The sequence below is a fragment of the Mustela nigripes genome, chromosome 10 (genome assembly GCF_022355385.1).
Source record: "Mustela nigripes isolate SB6536 chromosome 10, MUSNIG.SB6536, whole genome shotgun sequence".
Classification (NCBI taxonomy): Eukaryota; Metazoa; Chordata; class Mammalia; order Carnivora; family Mustelidae; genus Mustela; species Mustela nigripes.
The window spans coordinates 29,119,283-29,136,867 of NC_081566.1; the positions used below are offsets into that span (position 1 = coordinate 29,119,283).

Consider the following 17,585-nt stretch of genomic DNA (forward strand, 5'->3'; position numbering starts at 1 on the left):
AAAGATTTTATTTATTTATTTGACAGACAGAGATCACAAGTAGGCAGAGAGGCAGGCAGAGAGAGAGAAGGGGGAAGCAGGCTCCCTGCTGAGCAGAGAGCCCCATGCGGGGCTTGATCCCAGGACCCTGAGACCATGACCTGAGCCGAAGGCAGAGGCTTTAACCCACTGAGCCACCCAGGCGCCCCTCAGCCAGCATTCTTGTCTCCATCTAAATTCCAGCTTTTTTGTTTTGTTTTGTTTTTAAGATTTTATTTATTTGACAGAGATCACAAGCAGGTAGAGAGGCAAGCAGAAGGAGAGGAGAAAGCAGGTTCCCCGCTAAGCAGAGAGCCTGATGTGGGGCTCAATCCCAGGACCCTGGGATCATGACCTGAGCTGAAGGCAGAGGCATTAACCCACTGAGCCATCCAAGCGTCCCTAAATTCCAGCTTTTCAAGAACCTGCAGCCTTCACTTCCTGAACCCTCGTGGGGTTCTCTAAATGGCTTTCCATATCCCTTTTCTTTGAGGCCTCTTTGAGGATCAGCGCTGACTGTGTGTATTTAATCCACCATGTTTAGCTAGAAGTTTATGTTTTCTGTCCTTTTAATTACATTTGATTTACACTTGATCTTAGCCAAAAGGCCAAGAAGCAATTAATTACATTTGATTTAAAAAGAATAAAAATACCTAGAAACCATTTGGCTTTTGAGCTTACTTCTTCTAGTTCAGAGTCAGCAAACTTTTTTCTTAAAAAGACCAGATAGTATTTTAGGCTTTAATGGTCACATATGGTCTGTGTTCATGTCCATTCTTTTTTGTGTGTTCAGTTTTGCTTTTTGTTGTTGATTTACACCCTTCAGAAAACATAAAGGTCAGGGGTGCCTGGCTGGCTCAGTCAGCGGAACATGCAGCTCTTGATCTTGGGGGTGTGAGTTCAAACGCTGGGTGTAGAGGTTACTTAAAAATACAATCTTTAGGGGCGCCTGGGTGGCTCAGTGGGTTAAGCCACTGCCTTAGGCTCAGGTCCTGATCCCAGAGTCCTGGGATCGATCCCCGCATCGGGCTCTCTGCTCAACAGGGAGCCTGCTTCCTCCTCTCTCTCTGCCTGTCTCTCTGCCTGCCTCTCTGCCTGCTTATGATCTCCGCCTGTCAAATAAATAAATAAAATATTAAAAAAGAAAAACAATCTTTAGGGGCGCCTGGGTGCCTCAGTGGGTTAAAGCCTCTGCCTTCAGCTCGGATCATGATCCCAGGGTCCCGGGATGGAGCCCCACATTGGGCTCTCTGCTCAGCAGGGAGCCTGCTTCCTCCCCTCTCTCTCTGCCTGCCTCTCTGCCTGCTTGTGATCTCTGTCTGTCAAATAAATAAATAAAATCTTAAAAAAAAAATACAGTCTTTAGGGGTGACTGAGTGGCGTAGTCGGTTAAGCATCAGACTCTTGATTTCTCATGAGTTAGACCCCCACATCAGGCTCGATGCTGGGCCTGGTGGAGCCTGCTTAAAATTCTTGCTCTTCCTCTCCCTCTGCTCCTCTTCCCTTTAAAATAAATAAATAAATAAACAAATAAATAAATAAAATAAAAACCATTCTTGCTCACAGATCTTTCAGAAACAGCTATAGGTAGAGTTGGTCCAGTTTGCTGACCCCTATTAATCTGTCTCCTTTAATATGGCTTTTATTGGTTTTAAAGAAAAAGAACTTTTTAAAAAATTGTTGCAGGGGCACCTGGGTGGCTCAGTGGGTTAAGCCGCTGCCTTCGGCTCAGGTCATGATCTCAGAGTCCTGGGATCGAGCCCCACATCGGGCTCTCTGCTCAGCAGGGAGCCTGCTTCCCTCTCTCTCTCTCTGCCTGCCTCTCTGTCTACTTGTGATCTCTCTCTGTCAAATAAATAAATAAAATCTTTAAAAAAAAAATTGTTGCTGGACCGATGCCAGCAGGCAATCTCCTTCAGTCCATTCAAATGAGAACGACTGGCTTTGCGTCCCTTAGGTGGTAGAACTGGTCACTGTCTGCTTCTCGTTGCTGTGTTTGTACACGTGGGTACCTGAAAAATAGCTGTGCAGTTACTTTCGAGTCATAATTTAGGTTTGTCTTTTTGGTTGCTGTGGAAAGCAGAATTCCAAATTGAATATAACTGTGTGCTTTTTTTTTTTTTTTTAAAGATTTTATTTATTTATTTGACAGAAAGATTAAGTAGGCAGAGAGCCAGGCAGAGAGAGAGGAGGAAGCAGGCTCCCTGCCTAGCAGAGAGCCCAATGCATGGCTTGATCCCAGGACCTTGGGATCATGACCTGAGCTGAAGGCAGAGGCTTTAACCCACTGAGCCACCCAGGTGCCCCTGAGTATAACTTTGTAATCGTTAAGCTGCAAGTGCAGGAACCTGGGATGATGCCTGTCTATCCCTTTCTGGCAGGACTGAAATAGAACTTTCCTGTAGGAATATGGCCCTGGTTAAAGTTTTTTGAGTTTCAGCATGGCCTTTTCTAAATGTAGTTAATGGTATTTATAACTTTACTGTTAAGCATATTTAATACTCATAGATCCAAAAATGGTTCAGAAGAAAATGATTCTCATCTAACTCAGAAAACTAAAGATAACGAATCCTGGGATGTGAACCAGAGCTATCTGAAGAGTAAAATAGATGTAATTTTTTAGCTTATACCTACTGGTGAAGGGTCTTCATTTTCTGCATTTTCTTTTAAGTTGAGAACATCAGCCCAGTATGGGCTGCCCTGTACTTAGGGTGGCAGGGATTATCTGCACACCCTCCTGTGTTTTGTATTTTCCTCTGGAGAATAATTGATCTGTTAACCTTGTCTCAAAGACTGAAAAATACATTGTCTTGACTTTTTTTTTTTTTTTTTTTAAGATTCTATTTATTTTCATAGGGGTTGGGGGAGAGAGAGCGTGCCGCCTGCATGAGGTGGGGGGAGAGGGAAAAGCAGACTCCCCTCTGAGCAGGGAGCCAGAACTGGGACTTGATACCAAGACCCTTGGGATCATGACCTATGCCTAAGGCAAATGCTCCAATGACTGAGTCCTACAGGCCTACAGGCGCCCAACTTGTCTTTCCTTTCTTTTTTCTTCTTAATGTAATTTTTTGACAGAGATAGCCAGAGAGGGAACACAAGCAGGGGGAGTGGGAAAGGGAGAAGCAAGGCTCTGTGCTGAGCAGGGAGCCCGATGGAGGGCTCCATCCCAGAAACCTGGGATCATGACCTGAGCCACCCAGGCGTCCCTTGTCTTGACTTTTTAAAAAATGGTTGTTAAAAGAAAAAATGTGTGTATGTGTTTAATATGAAGGTACATATCCATATTGAAGAAAATTTTGGGAAAATAAAAAAGGAATAAAAAAATCTGTAATCCAGTCTTTTAGAAGTAACTATTATTGTTAACATTTTGGTGTGTTTCCTTTTCTTTGTATTGTTGTGGTTTTTTTGTTTTTGTTTTAGATAAATTTTGTCCCTAACCTGAATGATGATTAACTTAAAGATCCAGTAATAGAGTTTAAAGATAATGGAACAGTTTTTAAACTAACAAGTATGTAAATGATTCTGTGGAAATGCCAGTACAATTCCTAAGAATGGATGTACTGTTTTGCTAATTCTGGCAGAAATGGACCTATAAAGTTAACTTTTTCTTTAGTGAGGTTTGTTGGGCATGGTTTTAGTGGTACCAGTGAACCAAGTGTGATGCTTGATATTGGGGTTCATGGTGGTAAACAGATTTGACTGCTTGACCAGAACTAACACCTAAAATGTATCACACACCCCCCCCCCCCCTTTAAAGATTTTATTTATTGGGCGCCTGAGTTGCTCATCATCTCTGCCCTCAGCTCACATCAAGATCCCGGGGTCCTGGAATCAACTGACCCCTGCCCCCACAACTCAGCAGGAGGCCTGTTTCTCAGTCTTCCACTCCCCCTGCTTGTGTTCCCTCTCTCGCTGTCTCTCTCTCTCTTTGTGTCAAATAAGTAAATAAAATCTCTTAAAAATTTATTCATTTATTTATTTGAGAGCGAGTGAAGAAGTGAGAGAGAGAGCACCATGGGATCATGATCTGAGCTGAATGCAGATGCCCAACCTGCTGAGCCACCCAGGCACCCCTAAAGATTTTATTTTTAAGTAATCTCTGTACCCAGTGTCAGGCTCCATCTCAACCCTGAGATCAGGAGTTGATCATGCTCTGCTGTCTGAGCCAACCAGACACCCCAAAACATACTCATTCCTCTTTTGAAAAATCCCTAATGAATTGGCAGTATATTCTTAATTCCATCAGGCATAAAAAGGGCAGATGTTAAAATGACTCTCAGAAATCCTGAAACTCACCCATTTGAGTACAGATTCCTTGTTTACTCACCAAACCCCTCTGGGCCCTCCCCCCACTCCATTAATATAACTGTGGTGTAGTCATAGGCTAAAAACCTGTTGATTTCTTTTTCTTTTTCTTATCTGTTGGTTTCAAATCCTCTCCCTGCAGCAAATATGAATTTGTATGTAGGTGTGAAAATTCCTGTATTACATTATATTTACATGATATTACTTGACTTAGCAGGAAAGTGTTTGGTCTTCAGTGAGTTAAGTTTCTGCCTGATTTTATCTTTATTTGCATTTACTTAGGTCAAGGCTACTACTTTCACAGAATCTGGGTGTCGTGGTGTGGTCCCCCCTCCCCCCATCCAAGGGAAAAAAAATCCCTAAAATACTGACTGAACAAAGCAGGAAGCTTGTGCCAAGTGCTCAGCCCCTCCTATTTTTCAGGCTCACTGCACCTTCATTCTTGAGTCACTAGCGCATAATTTCTTTTTACAAGGCTCCAGATAAAATGATGTCATTAGAATACTTCCTTTTTGGTTGTTTTAAAAAAACAAAAACCGGGACACCTGGGGGTCTTAGTCAGTGAAGCATCTGCCTTCTGCTTGGGTCATGATCCCAGGGAGTCCTGGGATGAAGCCCCCACATTGGGCTCCTTGCTCAGCTGGGAGCTTTCTTCTCCCTTCCCCACTCCCTCTGCTTGTGTTCCCGCTCTCACTGTGTCTCTTTCTGGCAAATGAATAAATAAAATCTTTTTTATGAGACTGATGCTATATCTACTGTGCTAACGAGGCACCTAAATAAAATCTTTTTAAAAAAGCCTTCTTGAGGGCGCCTGGGTGGCTCAGTGGGTTAAAGCCTCTGCTTTCAGCTCAGGTCATGGTCCAGGGTCCTGGGATCGAGCCCTGCATTGGGCTCTCTGCTCACCAGGGAGCCTGCTTCCCCCTGCTTCTCTGCCTACATGTGATCTCTGTTTGTCAAATAAATAAACAAAATCTTAAAAATAAAAAACAAAAATAAATAAAAAGCCTTCTTGGGCACCTGGGTGGCTCAGTCGGTTAAACGGCTGCCTTCAACCCAGGTCATGATCCCAGGGTCCTCCTTGTTCAGCAGGAGCCGGCTTCTCCCTCCCTCTGCCTGCCATTCCCCTGTTCGTCTCTCTGTCTCTCTCTCTGTGTCAAATAAATAAATAAAATCTTAAAAAAAAACACAACAAACCCCAGCCTCCTTATTTAAATTTCAGCTAATAGAACTGTTCTTCAAATCATCACAAGTTGGTGAAAGTGAAAAGAACATTGTTCTGGTCTATGTTTCTTTTCTTTCTTTCTTTCTTTTTTTTTTTTTTTTAAAGTTTTTAACCCCAACTGACACCCTGAGATCAAGTGTGTCACATGCCCCACCGACTGAATCAGCCAGGTGCCCCTGGGCTGTTTCTGATAATTACCTGTGACATAATTAGTACAAGAAAAGTTTTGGTGGTTAATTTGTACAAAGTGAAGGAAGATGGTTAAGGATGGTTATGCACATCTTCAAAATTAAGGAAAGGCTTTTTGGTAAATGGTAGCCCAAAGTAGCCACTGTTGTTTTACACATTTTATTTTTTTTTTAAATATTTTATTGATTTATTTGACAGACAGAGATCACAAGTAGGCAGAGAGAGAGATGGGGAAGCAGGCTCCCTGCTGAGCAGAGAGCCCGATGCGGGGCTCGATTCCAGGACCCTGGGATCACGACCTGAGCCAAAGGCAGAGGCTTTAACCCACTGAGCCACCCAGGCACCTCTGTTTTACACATTTTAGCAATAGGGTTCTAAGTAGTTAGTTTTATGAGAAAAAATCTTAACTGTAATTTTAAATTAATGAATGAGTTTAGAGAAAGGGAGTATAGGGGCAGACAGGGAGGGGGAGAGAGAATGGGGCTCCTGGTTGGGGGTTGGGAGAAGGAGAGAGGGATTCTAAAGCAGGTTCCACCCCCAGCACAAGCTGACATGGGGCTTGATCCCAAGACCCTGAGATCATGACCTGAGCCGAAATCAAGAGTCAGACACTGAACCAACTGTGCCACCCAGGTGCCCATTAACTGTAATTTTTTATTTTTATTTTTATTTATTTATTTATTTGACAGACAGAGATCACAAGTAGGCAGAGAGGCAGGCAGAGAGAGAGGAGGGAGCAGGCTTCCCTGCTGAGCAGAGAGCCCGATGCGGGACTCGATTCCAGGACCCCGGGATCATGACCTGAGCCGAAGGCAGAGGCTTAACCACTGAGCCACCCAGGCGCCCCAACTGTAATTTTTTAAAAGGAAGATCTATAGTATGTATAAATTGCTCACCCAAATCCTTGAAATTTTATCTTTCTACGTTCTCTGTGGGTCTTTGGCCACTTTTTAGGCATTTCTATATAATTCTAAACATACATAAATTTTATGTAAACATATATAATTTTTCATTTTACTTACTTTAGTTAATACATCATAAATCTGTTCTCTGAAATGCTTTGTAGCCCTTATAAATGTCTTTTTAACAGCTGTGTATTCTGTTTCCTGGATTATTGTAATTTAAGTGTTGTGTTGTTGAATAGTTAGATTTTTATTTTTTTAAATATTTTTATTTATTTATTTGACAGACAGAGATCACAAGTAGGTGGCAGAGAGGCAGGCAGAGAGAGAGAAGGAAGCACGCTCCCTGCTGAGCAGAGAGCCCAATGCAGGGCTTGATCCCTAGACCCTGGGACCATGACCTGAACTGAAGGCAGAGGCTTAACCCACTGAGCCCTCCAGGCGCCCCTTGCTTTATCTTGATTATAGACTGTGATGGAATTTAATTCAACTTCCAGCCTAGCCTAAGGAGTTGAAACATTATCTTAATACTACTACTTTTATACTGCTACTTCATTATCTTTTTTTTTTTTTTAAGATTTTATTTATTCATTTGACAGAGATCACAAGTAGGCAGAGGCAGGCAGAGAGAAAGAGGAGGAAACAGGCCCCCTGCTGAGCAAACAGCCCTATGTGGGGCTTGATCCCAGAACCTGGGATCACGACCGGAACCAAAGGCAGAGGCTTTAGCCCACTGACCCAGCCGGGTGCCCCTACTTCATTATCTTTTGATCTATTTTCTTCCAAGGTCAGAAGTAAGCTCTGAAATAATCTTTTCAGTTAGGGATCTGCTTTCTGCTCAGGTCATGATCTCAGGGTCCTCTGATCAAGACCCTCATGGGGGGGGGGGGTGTCTCTGCTCAGCAGGGCATCTGCTGCCCTGTGTGGGGCTCTCCTCTCAGTTGGGGGGTCTCCTGCTCTCTAGGCCGTCTCCCTGCTTGTGCTTTCTCTCTCTCTCTCAAATAAAATCTTTTAAAAGATAAAATATTTTCTTTATCTCAGTGTGATGGTTGTACTTTGTTTACAGTAAATATCTACCTGAAATATGCACTTAGGGCCACCTGAGTGGCTCAGTCATTGAGCATCTGCCTTCTGGGGTCGTGATCCCAGGGTCCTGGGATCGAGCCCTGCATCGGGGTCCCTGCTTAGCAGGAAGCCTGCTTCTCCTATTCCCCCAGCTTGTGTTCCCTCTCTTGCTGTCTCTCTGTCTGTCAAATAAATAAATAAACAAACCTTTAAAAAAAAATGTGCACCTAGCTACAGCTGTTTACAGTATTGCATATTATAAATTTTTAATTAAACCTCAATAATTTGTAAGTTACATGATGGCAGTGAATTTACACTCGGGCTCAGTATGTATTAAGTTGAAAGTATGAATGTAAAAATACTTTTTATACTCTCCATTAAGTGAAATAGCATTCTAAGTGTTGGATTTTGAAGTGGGAGTTGCCTTTTCTTAGTAAATACAGAGCTATGATAATCCTGTTCAAAAAGCTTTAGAGGAAGTTACTGCCCTTGATACTAATTGTCTAGTGATACTGTTTGCTCAGTAGCAAAGACAGATGGCAGGTCCACAGGCTGCTGAATTGTTTGAATTTTTATCAGGTAAGGTCAGTGCCACAGGTTTGTCTTTTCTTAATATTTATTTTTGCTAAGTATTGCATGACTTTGTTCTGCCAGAAAAACAATTCAAGCGTACATAAATGGGAAGGAAACTCCTCTTCAGTCCCCGTCCAGTCATTTTGCCAGTCCTTTCCCTAGAGGCAGGCATTCACTCTTCACAGTTAGGTTTGTTCTTCCACACCTTTGCCCTGGAAAGGTTTGGATGTCTCAAGTAAGGCTTCAGTTCTCAAAGAGACTCCTTTAGTCTCTTGTTGTGACTCCCAGATTTTGCTATTTGCATCTACCTTCATGTAAGGGTCCCTGGGGAATACACGTGTAGGTGTGTTTATGTGTTAGGGTTTTATCAATTCTAAGAATCACTATTATTGTACATGCTTTTTTTTTTTTGTACATGCTATTATTAAGAAAGGAAAACTGCTCTTTTAACTGTAGAATACCGGACTGTCAAGCCCAATCTGATTTTAGAGATGTTAAAGCATATGGTCGGGGAGTGCTTGAATGGATGGCATAGATTGTGTGCTGTGATCCTGTATTGTTTTTTGCAACTTGCTTTGTCACTTAGTATTTCCTATAATTGCTTCATTTCTGAATATATCACATTATAGCAGTTTATATTATATAATATATAAAATATATATTATATATTTTATAAATATATATTATATAAATATAATATAAATATATAATATAAAATAAATATATATGTAAATAAATACATATATAATATGATATATTATAGCATATTAGCAGTTTCTTTATTGAGGAACTTTGTAAATTGTTTATGATAGCAAGAAAACCACTGTATCCCCCTGCCTCTGTGTATTCAAGACAGATCACGGGTGGATCACAAGAATTGGAGTGACTGGGTCATGGGGTGTGCATATTTTTAGTGTTGAGATAAATTGTTAAATTGCCTTCCAAGATAACTAACAGTGTATACTTTCAAATTAGTATGGGAGAGTGGGTACCTCTTTGTCCCATTCTTAACAGCTCTCCATGTTACCTGACTTTGTTTGAGCTTTGTGACGGCAGAGGCTTTGGTATGTAATGGAAAACCTTTCGCATTTCCTTGACTTGTGAGGTCTAGAATCTTGGGATGCTCCTTGGCAACTTCTGTTTTTTTTTTTTCTCCTCCGAGTTTCCTGTTCATAACCTTTAACCCACATTCTTGTCTCATCAGTGATTTTATTTTGGTGACTACTTTATGCATGGATAAAATATGTAGGCAATAGGTACTACCTTTTTTTTTAAGTGGCAGTCTCTTATTAGAACCAGTCAATAATTAACGCTACCATTTATCAGAGAAGCAGCACTGTTCTCTCAGGATTTCCCATGTTACCAGCTCCCATTTATATGCAGCGTTGAGTGTTGATGGCAGCCCAGTCTTCACAGGTCAAAGCTGGCTTCACTCTCCATTGCCAGTTAGAAACCTGCCAGAGCCAAGCATGCTGTGGAGGAGGGAGAAAGCTCTGATAGCTGTCATTGCCGCTGTCCCATTACCTTGGGAGGAGCAGTGACTGAGAGTTTGAGAGGTGTCACAGATAGGAAGGGTCTGAGAGGAGGTCAGAGCTTTTGTTTTTTGTTTTTGACCTCGTTTTAGAGTCCCTTCACCGCATCACGCTGCAGTTTGTGGCCTTTCAAGGTATGCATTACCTCTTAGGCGTGATCATCTTAAAAGTGTCTGATACAAAATTATTTCTTAAACTTTTAGAAAACGATTGTTACACAGTCTCTGATAAGTGTAGAAGATGTCAGCAGAACAGTTTGTGTATCTGACTGTTAGCTTGACAGATGGGTTTCTCAGTAGAAGTTTGAACATGAATGTCAGTGCTTGGCTTCATGGGCGAAAAAAAGATCCCTGCATAAAGGGTTTCTGTCTTGGGCTCCAACTATTACAATTTAATATTTGAAATATAAATGTCACCATAAGATTTGTATCCATCACAGGCAGTGTGTGACGTTTCCTTATAAGGGACTTTCAGAATAGAACACCGAAAAATACATTTTTTGCCAATTCTAATTGTTTTCATGTTTCTTTATCTTACAGAAAAAGATGGCAAAGCCTTTCATCCAACTTATGAGGAAAAACTGAAGCTTGTGGCACTGCATAAGCAGGTTCTTATGGGTCCATATAATCCAGACACTTGTCCTGAGGTTGGATTCTTTGATGTGTTGGGGAATGACAGGAGGTAACCGTGTTTTGTTGTATAATGACCTTAGTGAGCATAGTGGTGAGAAGAGCACGAAGTAAATTGGTTAAGATGCAGACAGCTGGTTCCTTAGTGTAGAGGAAGACTGAAACAGCCATTTTTGCTTGCAGTGTCTGGAATCTTCAGATGTGTATCTGTTTTTGGCTTGGAGATGTTTATGGGTAAATAATGTGGAAGAAGTTTACTCGTCTGATTATGAACATAAGACAAGGACAACTTCATTTGATTCTTCCCAAGTGACATTAAAAGCAGCCACTTAAAATATAGTCACTGATTTTCTTACTGGGATGAACAGAGTTGTGATAGAAAACAATGCCCTGAGAGCTGTATTCAGTTAAGACTAAAATGTGATAGGAGGAAGGTCAGACTCAGATATCCTTTTGCTCATATGGGAATGAGCAGCAGCGCAGCTGAAGCATAGTTTCCAGCAGTGAGTGTGGCTTGTGTGTGACGTGTCTAATTTAGTGTATCAGTCATGCATCTTTGTTGAAACTCGAGTTTGGAGCCCTTTGTTGATGGTAGAATCATTCTGCATCTTAGTTGTCATTGAGAATTGTTCACATTTAGGTTGAAATTAAATCATAGTCTTACTCTCTTAGGAAGAGGAGGTAATGGCTTTCCTTGTTCTTCCCTGCAGGAGAGAATGGGCAGCCCTGGGGAGCATGTCTAGGGAGGAGGCCATGCTAGAATTTGTCAAGCTCCTACATCGCTGTTGCCATCTCTTTTCAACGTACGTCGCATCCCACAAAATAGAAAAGGAAGAGCAAGAAAAGAAAAGGTGAAGTTCGAGGACACAACATACTTTATTCCTGTGCAGCCCCAGTCCTGGTGCTTTTTTGCCTTACGGAATCACGTGTCCCACTGCCCTTGGATCCCCAACTTTTATCTATTTATTTACTTTTAAAGACTACTTATTTTTTAGAGCTAGAGAGCATGCAAGCAGGGGGAAAGCAGAGAGAGAAGGGAAGAGAGAATTTCAAGCAGACTGAGCGCAGAGCCTGATGCAGGACTTGATCTCACGACCCTGAGATCCTGACCTCAGCCGGAATCAAGAATCTTACACTTAACCGACTGTGCCACCCAGGTGCCCCCAGATTCCCCAATTCTTACTCCAGTTGTTCAGACCTGCTGGTGTGAGCAGGTATCCATACTAGGAGTTTGAGGGGGCAGGGAGCTGCTGCTTCTTTCTGGCTGTCCCTTTGAAAGGAACCACCTGTCCATCACAGCAGCATTCCTCTTGTCCTGATTATACCAAGATTTTGAGCAAACTCCACTGTAAACTCAGCCCCTCTCCCCACCCTTACCCCCCCTCCGTTTGCTCTTGTTTCCCTCGAGCTTCTCAAACATTATGCCACAAATCTTGACTATCTCCTGCACTGTGTGGTAGATCTTGTGGAGACATGCATATTGTCTCTGGCTCCTAGGTGGCTTATTGTTTCCAGGGGGCAGGTGAGGATGCTGCTGTTTATGTTGATGGGATTTTTTTTTTTTTTTGTCATAACTGAGTTCAACAGCATTACAGTTAACACCTTATTTTGTGTGTGTGTGTGTGTGTGTGGTTTTTTTTTTTTCTCCAAGATTTATATATTTCAGAGAGTGCTGGTCGGGGTGGGGGCAGAGGGAGAGGTAGAGAGACTCTCCAGCAGACTCCCCAACCAGGGCTCTAAGTCAGCAACATACAACACTGGGTGTAATTTATTCCTGTTTAAGATGATAGGAAGTAGCTTAATACATTTTCAGAAGATTCTGGGGGTGCCTGAGTGGCTCAGTTGGTTAAGCAACTGCCTTTGGCTCAGGTCATGATCCTGGAGTCCCAGGATTGAGTCCCGCATCAGGCTCCCTGCTCGGCAGGGAGTCTGCTTCTCCCGCTGACCTTTTCTCCACTCATGCTCTTTCTCTTTCATTGTCTCTCTCACTCTCTAAAAAAGAAATAAAATTAAAAAAGAAAAGAAAAGATACTTATCCAAAGGAAAATTTTTGATTCGGGCAACCCTCTTGGGTCCTCTCCCTCTTTGGGAGTTTTGCATTGTTACTTTACTGTCGCTCAATAAACCTTGCTTTGCTGCTCAAAAAAAAAAAGTTTTGATTCATAGTGGTAAATTGAATATTTAGTAGTCATCTTAACCTGTAAAACTGCATTTTTCCTTTTAAAATGTATTTACAGGGACACTTGGGTGGCTTAATCATAAGCCTCTGCCTTTGGCTCAGGTCACAATCCTGGCATCCCCGGATCAGATCGATGCCTCCTGCATTGAGCTTCTTGCTCAGTGGGGAGTCTCCTTCCCCCTCTGTCCTTGCCCCTGCTCCTGTGTGCGTGCACTCGCTTGCTCTCTCTCTCTCTCAAAAGAAATAAAATCTTTTTTAAAAATATACCTCTGTCATGAGGTAAAATCCAGCTAGCACCCTTTGAAAGCATTTAAGACCAGACTTCCTCCTACAGTCCCAGCTCTGGCTGTGGAACACACCTTGTCCTCTACCAGCCATGACAGGTTAAAAATAGGTCATGTTATTGCTATGTTTTGAGCCCTGGCTGTGGCTCGGATGTGCTGTTCATTACTTAGAGGAATTTGGGGAGAGAAGTGGGGTAAGTCGAGCAGTTTTCGTGGTAGGACCAAGAAAGGGTGTCCCCTCAGATCCCTCCAGAGCACCTGTATCCCATCCTCCGCTGTCCTGCCCTTCACACTGTGCTCAGCTGGCCAGCGCCCCCTGCCTTCCTCTTGCCTCCGGGCCTGTGCTCCCCAGGAGAGGGGCCGAGGGTGGGCTGGAGCTGGGTAGGGGCTGCACCTGCATTTCCAACTCTTCTTTTTCCCTTAAATTCAAAGCTTTGATAGTTTTTAATGGTCAGAAGTAATATACAGATACATGTGATACAAATATTTTTCATTTATGACAGTATGTGAAGCACAGACCAAAAACATTCCCTCCTACCTTGCTTTCTAGGACACATTTAAGGTGTATCTTTTTTTAGAAAAAGATTTATTTATTTAAATAAATAATAGCGTGAGTGCATATGCGCATGTCAGGGAGGGACAGAGAGAGAGAGAAAGTTTAGCAGACTTCTGTGTGGAGCGTGGAGCCTGGCTGGGGGCTCTATCCCAGGACCCTGAGACCACAACGTAAGCCAAAGCAAGAATTGGATGCTGAACTGACTATGCCATCCAGGCGCCCCCAGTTAGGTATTTCTTTGCAAACCTTTTCCTAGTCCCTGTTCTTTTCATTAAACAACGATATCAAGTGTCTGCGTGTCAGGCCACACAGTCATGGTTTTTTTGTGGCTACAGGCCATCCTGGTGCATTACTCATTTTAGATGCGTGCATTGAGTGCTTGTCCTATCTAGCACCGTGCTCAGCGCAGTGGATAGAGCACTGGGAGATAGGCAGCCTTTGCCCTTGCAGGGCACAGACTTGAACAGAAGGGCAGGTGCAGTGCTGAATTTCTCACACAGATGGAATTACAAGCACAGCAGACAGTGGGAAGGGAAAGCCTACGATGCTGTGAGCATAGGTGAGGGAAACCTGCCGGGGGGTGGGCACATCGTGATCTCAGTGGTCTCTTACTAGTGGACACCTTTCTCTTCTGTGCAGCCATAATTTCTGCTGTGTTCTCACTGATTGTGAGATTGACGTCACAGGATAAATTTCTACCAATGAGGGGCGCCTGGGAGGCTCAGTAGGTTAAGCCGCTGCCTTCGGCTCAGGTCATGATCTCAGGGTCCTGGGATCGAGTCCCGCATCGGGCTCTCTGCTCAGCAGGGAGCCTGCTTCCCTCTCTCTCTCTATGGCTGCCTCCCTGTCTACTTGTGATTTCTCTCTGTCAAATTAATAAATAAAATCTTTAAAAAAAAATTTCTACCAATGAAGTGTATATATTTCAAATATCATTAATACAACCACATTGTTCTCTCCGAGTTGTGTCCGTTTTCACTGGGAAATCATCTTCAGTTATGTTAGGCAGGGTTCTTGGTACAGGGCTCACCGTGTCTGTTCTGGCTTATAGGAAAGAGGAGGAAGAGCGGCGGCGGCGTGAAGAGGAGGAGAGGGAGCGTCTGCAGAAGGAGGAGGAGAAGCGCAGGAGAGAGGAGGAGGAGAGGCTGAGGCAGGAGGAAGAGGAGAGGAGGCGAGTAGAAGACGAGAGGCTCCGGCTGGAGCAGCAGAAGTAAGCGGGTCGGACAGCTTGTGTTTAAGCACAAGAGCCGGACCTCCACAGCCTCTGGGTGCCGTTCCTTGGGGGAGCTCTGGGACATGTGCACGGGGAGGGCACACCTGCCGGCGCCCGCCATTTGTACCAGTGATCTGTCCCATTTCTGAGAGGGCCTCAGCTCAAGCTTCAGTGGGTCCCCAAAATGAAAGGGCTCCGGGTTAGCTGCCAGGACCTAGGGGCTAGAGCGGGGAGCTGAGGTGGCTTGCTCTGTCCCTGGGTCCATGTGATCTTGTCTTGCTTCCCAGCTTGTGTGTCTGTCTCCTCCTCCTCCTGTTGTCTGCCTTGGTGGACACAAGGCACTGGCTGGGATCGGGGATAGCCCCAGTCCCAGAGTCCCAGGACAGGGTCTGCTCAGCGCAGCCTGTGTTAGGCATCTATTCCTCGTACAGGATTTGGGACCTGAAACTATTTCTCATTCAGGGCTGTGAGAGCAGCTGTGACACAGGGACTGGCTCTTCAGGAGGGAGCCGTGGGGACAGGGAGGAAGGGTCTGAGGTGTGGGGACTGGGGGTGGCATTTAGAGGAAACCAGAGAGCATGACCATCCATTGATGCCTCATTAACTCTTAGCAGCAGCTTAGAAAGGCTTTTGCACTAGTTGCACACCAGCCAGGGGCTGCACATCGAGGAGGAGGAATGCTGCACCTTTGGGAGTGGGCGGTGCCCCCAGTGGGCCCAGTGTTAGGGTCTATGCAGGAGTTTGTGAGATTTTGCTCATCCCTCTGCTTACGAATCTGTTTGGTGATAGATGGCTTTCCGGTCTGTGTTAAGTTGGTCACGTAACTGAGGTAGGAAGCCTGTGGTGCCTAGAGGAGAGAAAATGAGATTTAGAAAAAGAGAAATTACTGTCTCTGTACCAGGCATGCCCAGGTGCTATTTTTCCTATTGTTCTGGAAGGCAGGCTTGCTTTATTTATTTGACGGGGTAGGGGGTGGGGTGGGCAGAAAGAGAACAAAAAGGGAGAGCGGCCGAGGGAGAAGCAGACTCCCCGTGGAGCAGGGAGCCCGATGCAGGACTCAGTCCCAGGACCCTGGGATCGTGACGTGAGCTGAAGGCAGACGCCTTCCCCCTGAGCCCTGCCACCCCAGCGCCCCAAAGGCAGGCTTTAAATGAAATGCTAGAGACATGGCAAGTTTCCCTCACTATACTGACACTTACCAGGGCCGCTCGTGACAGGTTCTGGTTACTGGGTTACTGTCTTGCCTCCTCCTAATGTCTGGGTGTTTAGGGAGCAAAGCTGTGGCCAGCAGCTGAATGTCCCCTCAGCCCCACTGTGGATGGCAGTCACCCTCTCACAGCCTCCTGCTGGGAGGCTAGGCTGCCCCGGCCTGCCTGACCATGTCCTGGCTCTTGCTGCTCCCAGCCTTGTGATCACGGGCCAGGTGGCGATCACTGGCACCACCTCCCGTCCGAAGACGTCCCTCTGCCTCGCTCTTGGGCGCCCAGTGGCTGAGTGCCTGTAGGTGCTCCGGCACAGGTATCAGCCTCCCTCTCGTCAGTGAGGCCGAGTGTCTGGGCCCGGGGCACATGATGGCGGGAGATCCTTTCCGCTCCGTCCTTTCGTAGAGGGACGGTGACGAATGAGGCACGAAGATGTTTCCTTTTGCCGCAAGCCCTGGCCAGCGGCCGACGCGTGCGTGTTCCTTGCTGTTGCAGGCAGCAGATCATGGCAGCCTTGAACTCACAGACGGCTGCGCAGTTCCAGCAGTACGCGGCGCAGCAGTACCCCGGCAACTTCGAGCAGCAGCAGCTCCTCATCCGGCAGCTGCAGGAGCAGCATTACCAGCAGTACATGCAGCAGCTCTACCAGGTGCAGCTGGCCCAGCAGCAGGTGTGCGGGGCTGGGGGCCGGGGAGGCTCAAGTACGCGCTGCTCCCACCAGCTTCAGGGGATGAAGTTGCTCCTCCGATAGAGGACGTGGAAGCCAGACATGGCGGGACCTCTGCTCCTTTGTCCCAGGGCATCCGGGGTCATGTGCACCAGGTGTCATTCCAGTGAGTCTGGCGGAGACTCTGTTGCTGGTCCTGGCACCGTGAGGAATTGGGAAACTTGTGTTTGTCCAGCCGTGTCCTCCAGGCTCTCATGGGCCGAGGCAACTGTCCGTGGTAGGACCTGTCCCCAGAGGCTATTGGCTGGTTTTGCAGGCTGATCCTCTTGATGTTTGCTTCGGGTGCCGGAGTGAGACCGCGCTCCCCTGCACCACAGTGCGGGCCCCCCCAGCTCCCCACCCCCACGTACTTGGCTTCCACGAAGGAGTAGGTGGCTCGGGCTGAGGAGCGTGGGATGAAGAGCAGGGTGACACTTGGACTCGGTCCTGGCCTTGCCATTGTCATGCTTGAGATCCGACAAGTTACCTACTGCTCTGATTGTTCTGCCTTTTCTCTCACTGAGGAGGAATGGGGTAGAAAATCCGGTACTGGTCCCGCTCACCTCCCTGAACTCTCAGAGGACTGAAATGAGAAGAAGCATTGGTCTGTGGAAGTGTTGTGTGCGTACGGCAGATCACTGATCTGTGTTCATTTTTCACACTGGGCAGAGGCACTAGTGCCTTCTGGGGAGTGAATCTGGTGAAGTTTTACTTCCTAACTTTTCACTTAGAAAGTAGTTACGATCTGTCAAACAGGCCAAGGGAAGAAAGCGTGTGTCATTGTAGTGCTCGGCATTTCTTGTCAGATGAAGTGGTCTTGGTTGCTCTGCCAACCTCTTTAAATTCTTTGAAAATTAATATCCTTACTTGAAATACCTTTTCCCTTGAGTCTTTAGCATGAGTGAGAAGTTAAAAAGCACGGCAGATTTTGTGTTGTTCCTAAGATGAAAAAGATGTCAGGCCAGAGTTTATTCAAGACAATAAGTGGCTTTTCTTTTTTTTTTTTTTTT

The 17,585-nt window shown here is 45.2% G+C and overlaps 1 protein-coding gene across 1 annotated transcript in view; it reads left to right on the top strand.

The window, feature by feature from the left end:
• The window catches only part of ACBD3 (acyl-CoA binding domain containing 3), a 41,736-nt gene that overhangs the window by 12,259 nt on the left and 11,892 nt on the right, over window positions 1–17,585 (top strand). The window contains exons 2-5 of the mRNA XM_059412897.1: window positions 10,346–10,487; window positions 11,146–11,286; window positions 14,506–14,664; window positions 16,365–16,539. Coding sequence (XP_059268880.1) covers window positions 10,346–10,487; window positions 11,146–11,286; window positions 14,506–14,664; window positions 16,365–16,539 — 617 coding nt within the window. The remainder of the gene's footprint in view (window positions 1–10,345; window positions 10,488–11,145; window positions 11,287–14,505; window positions 14,665–16,364; window positions 16,540–17,585) is intronic.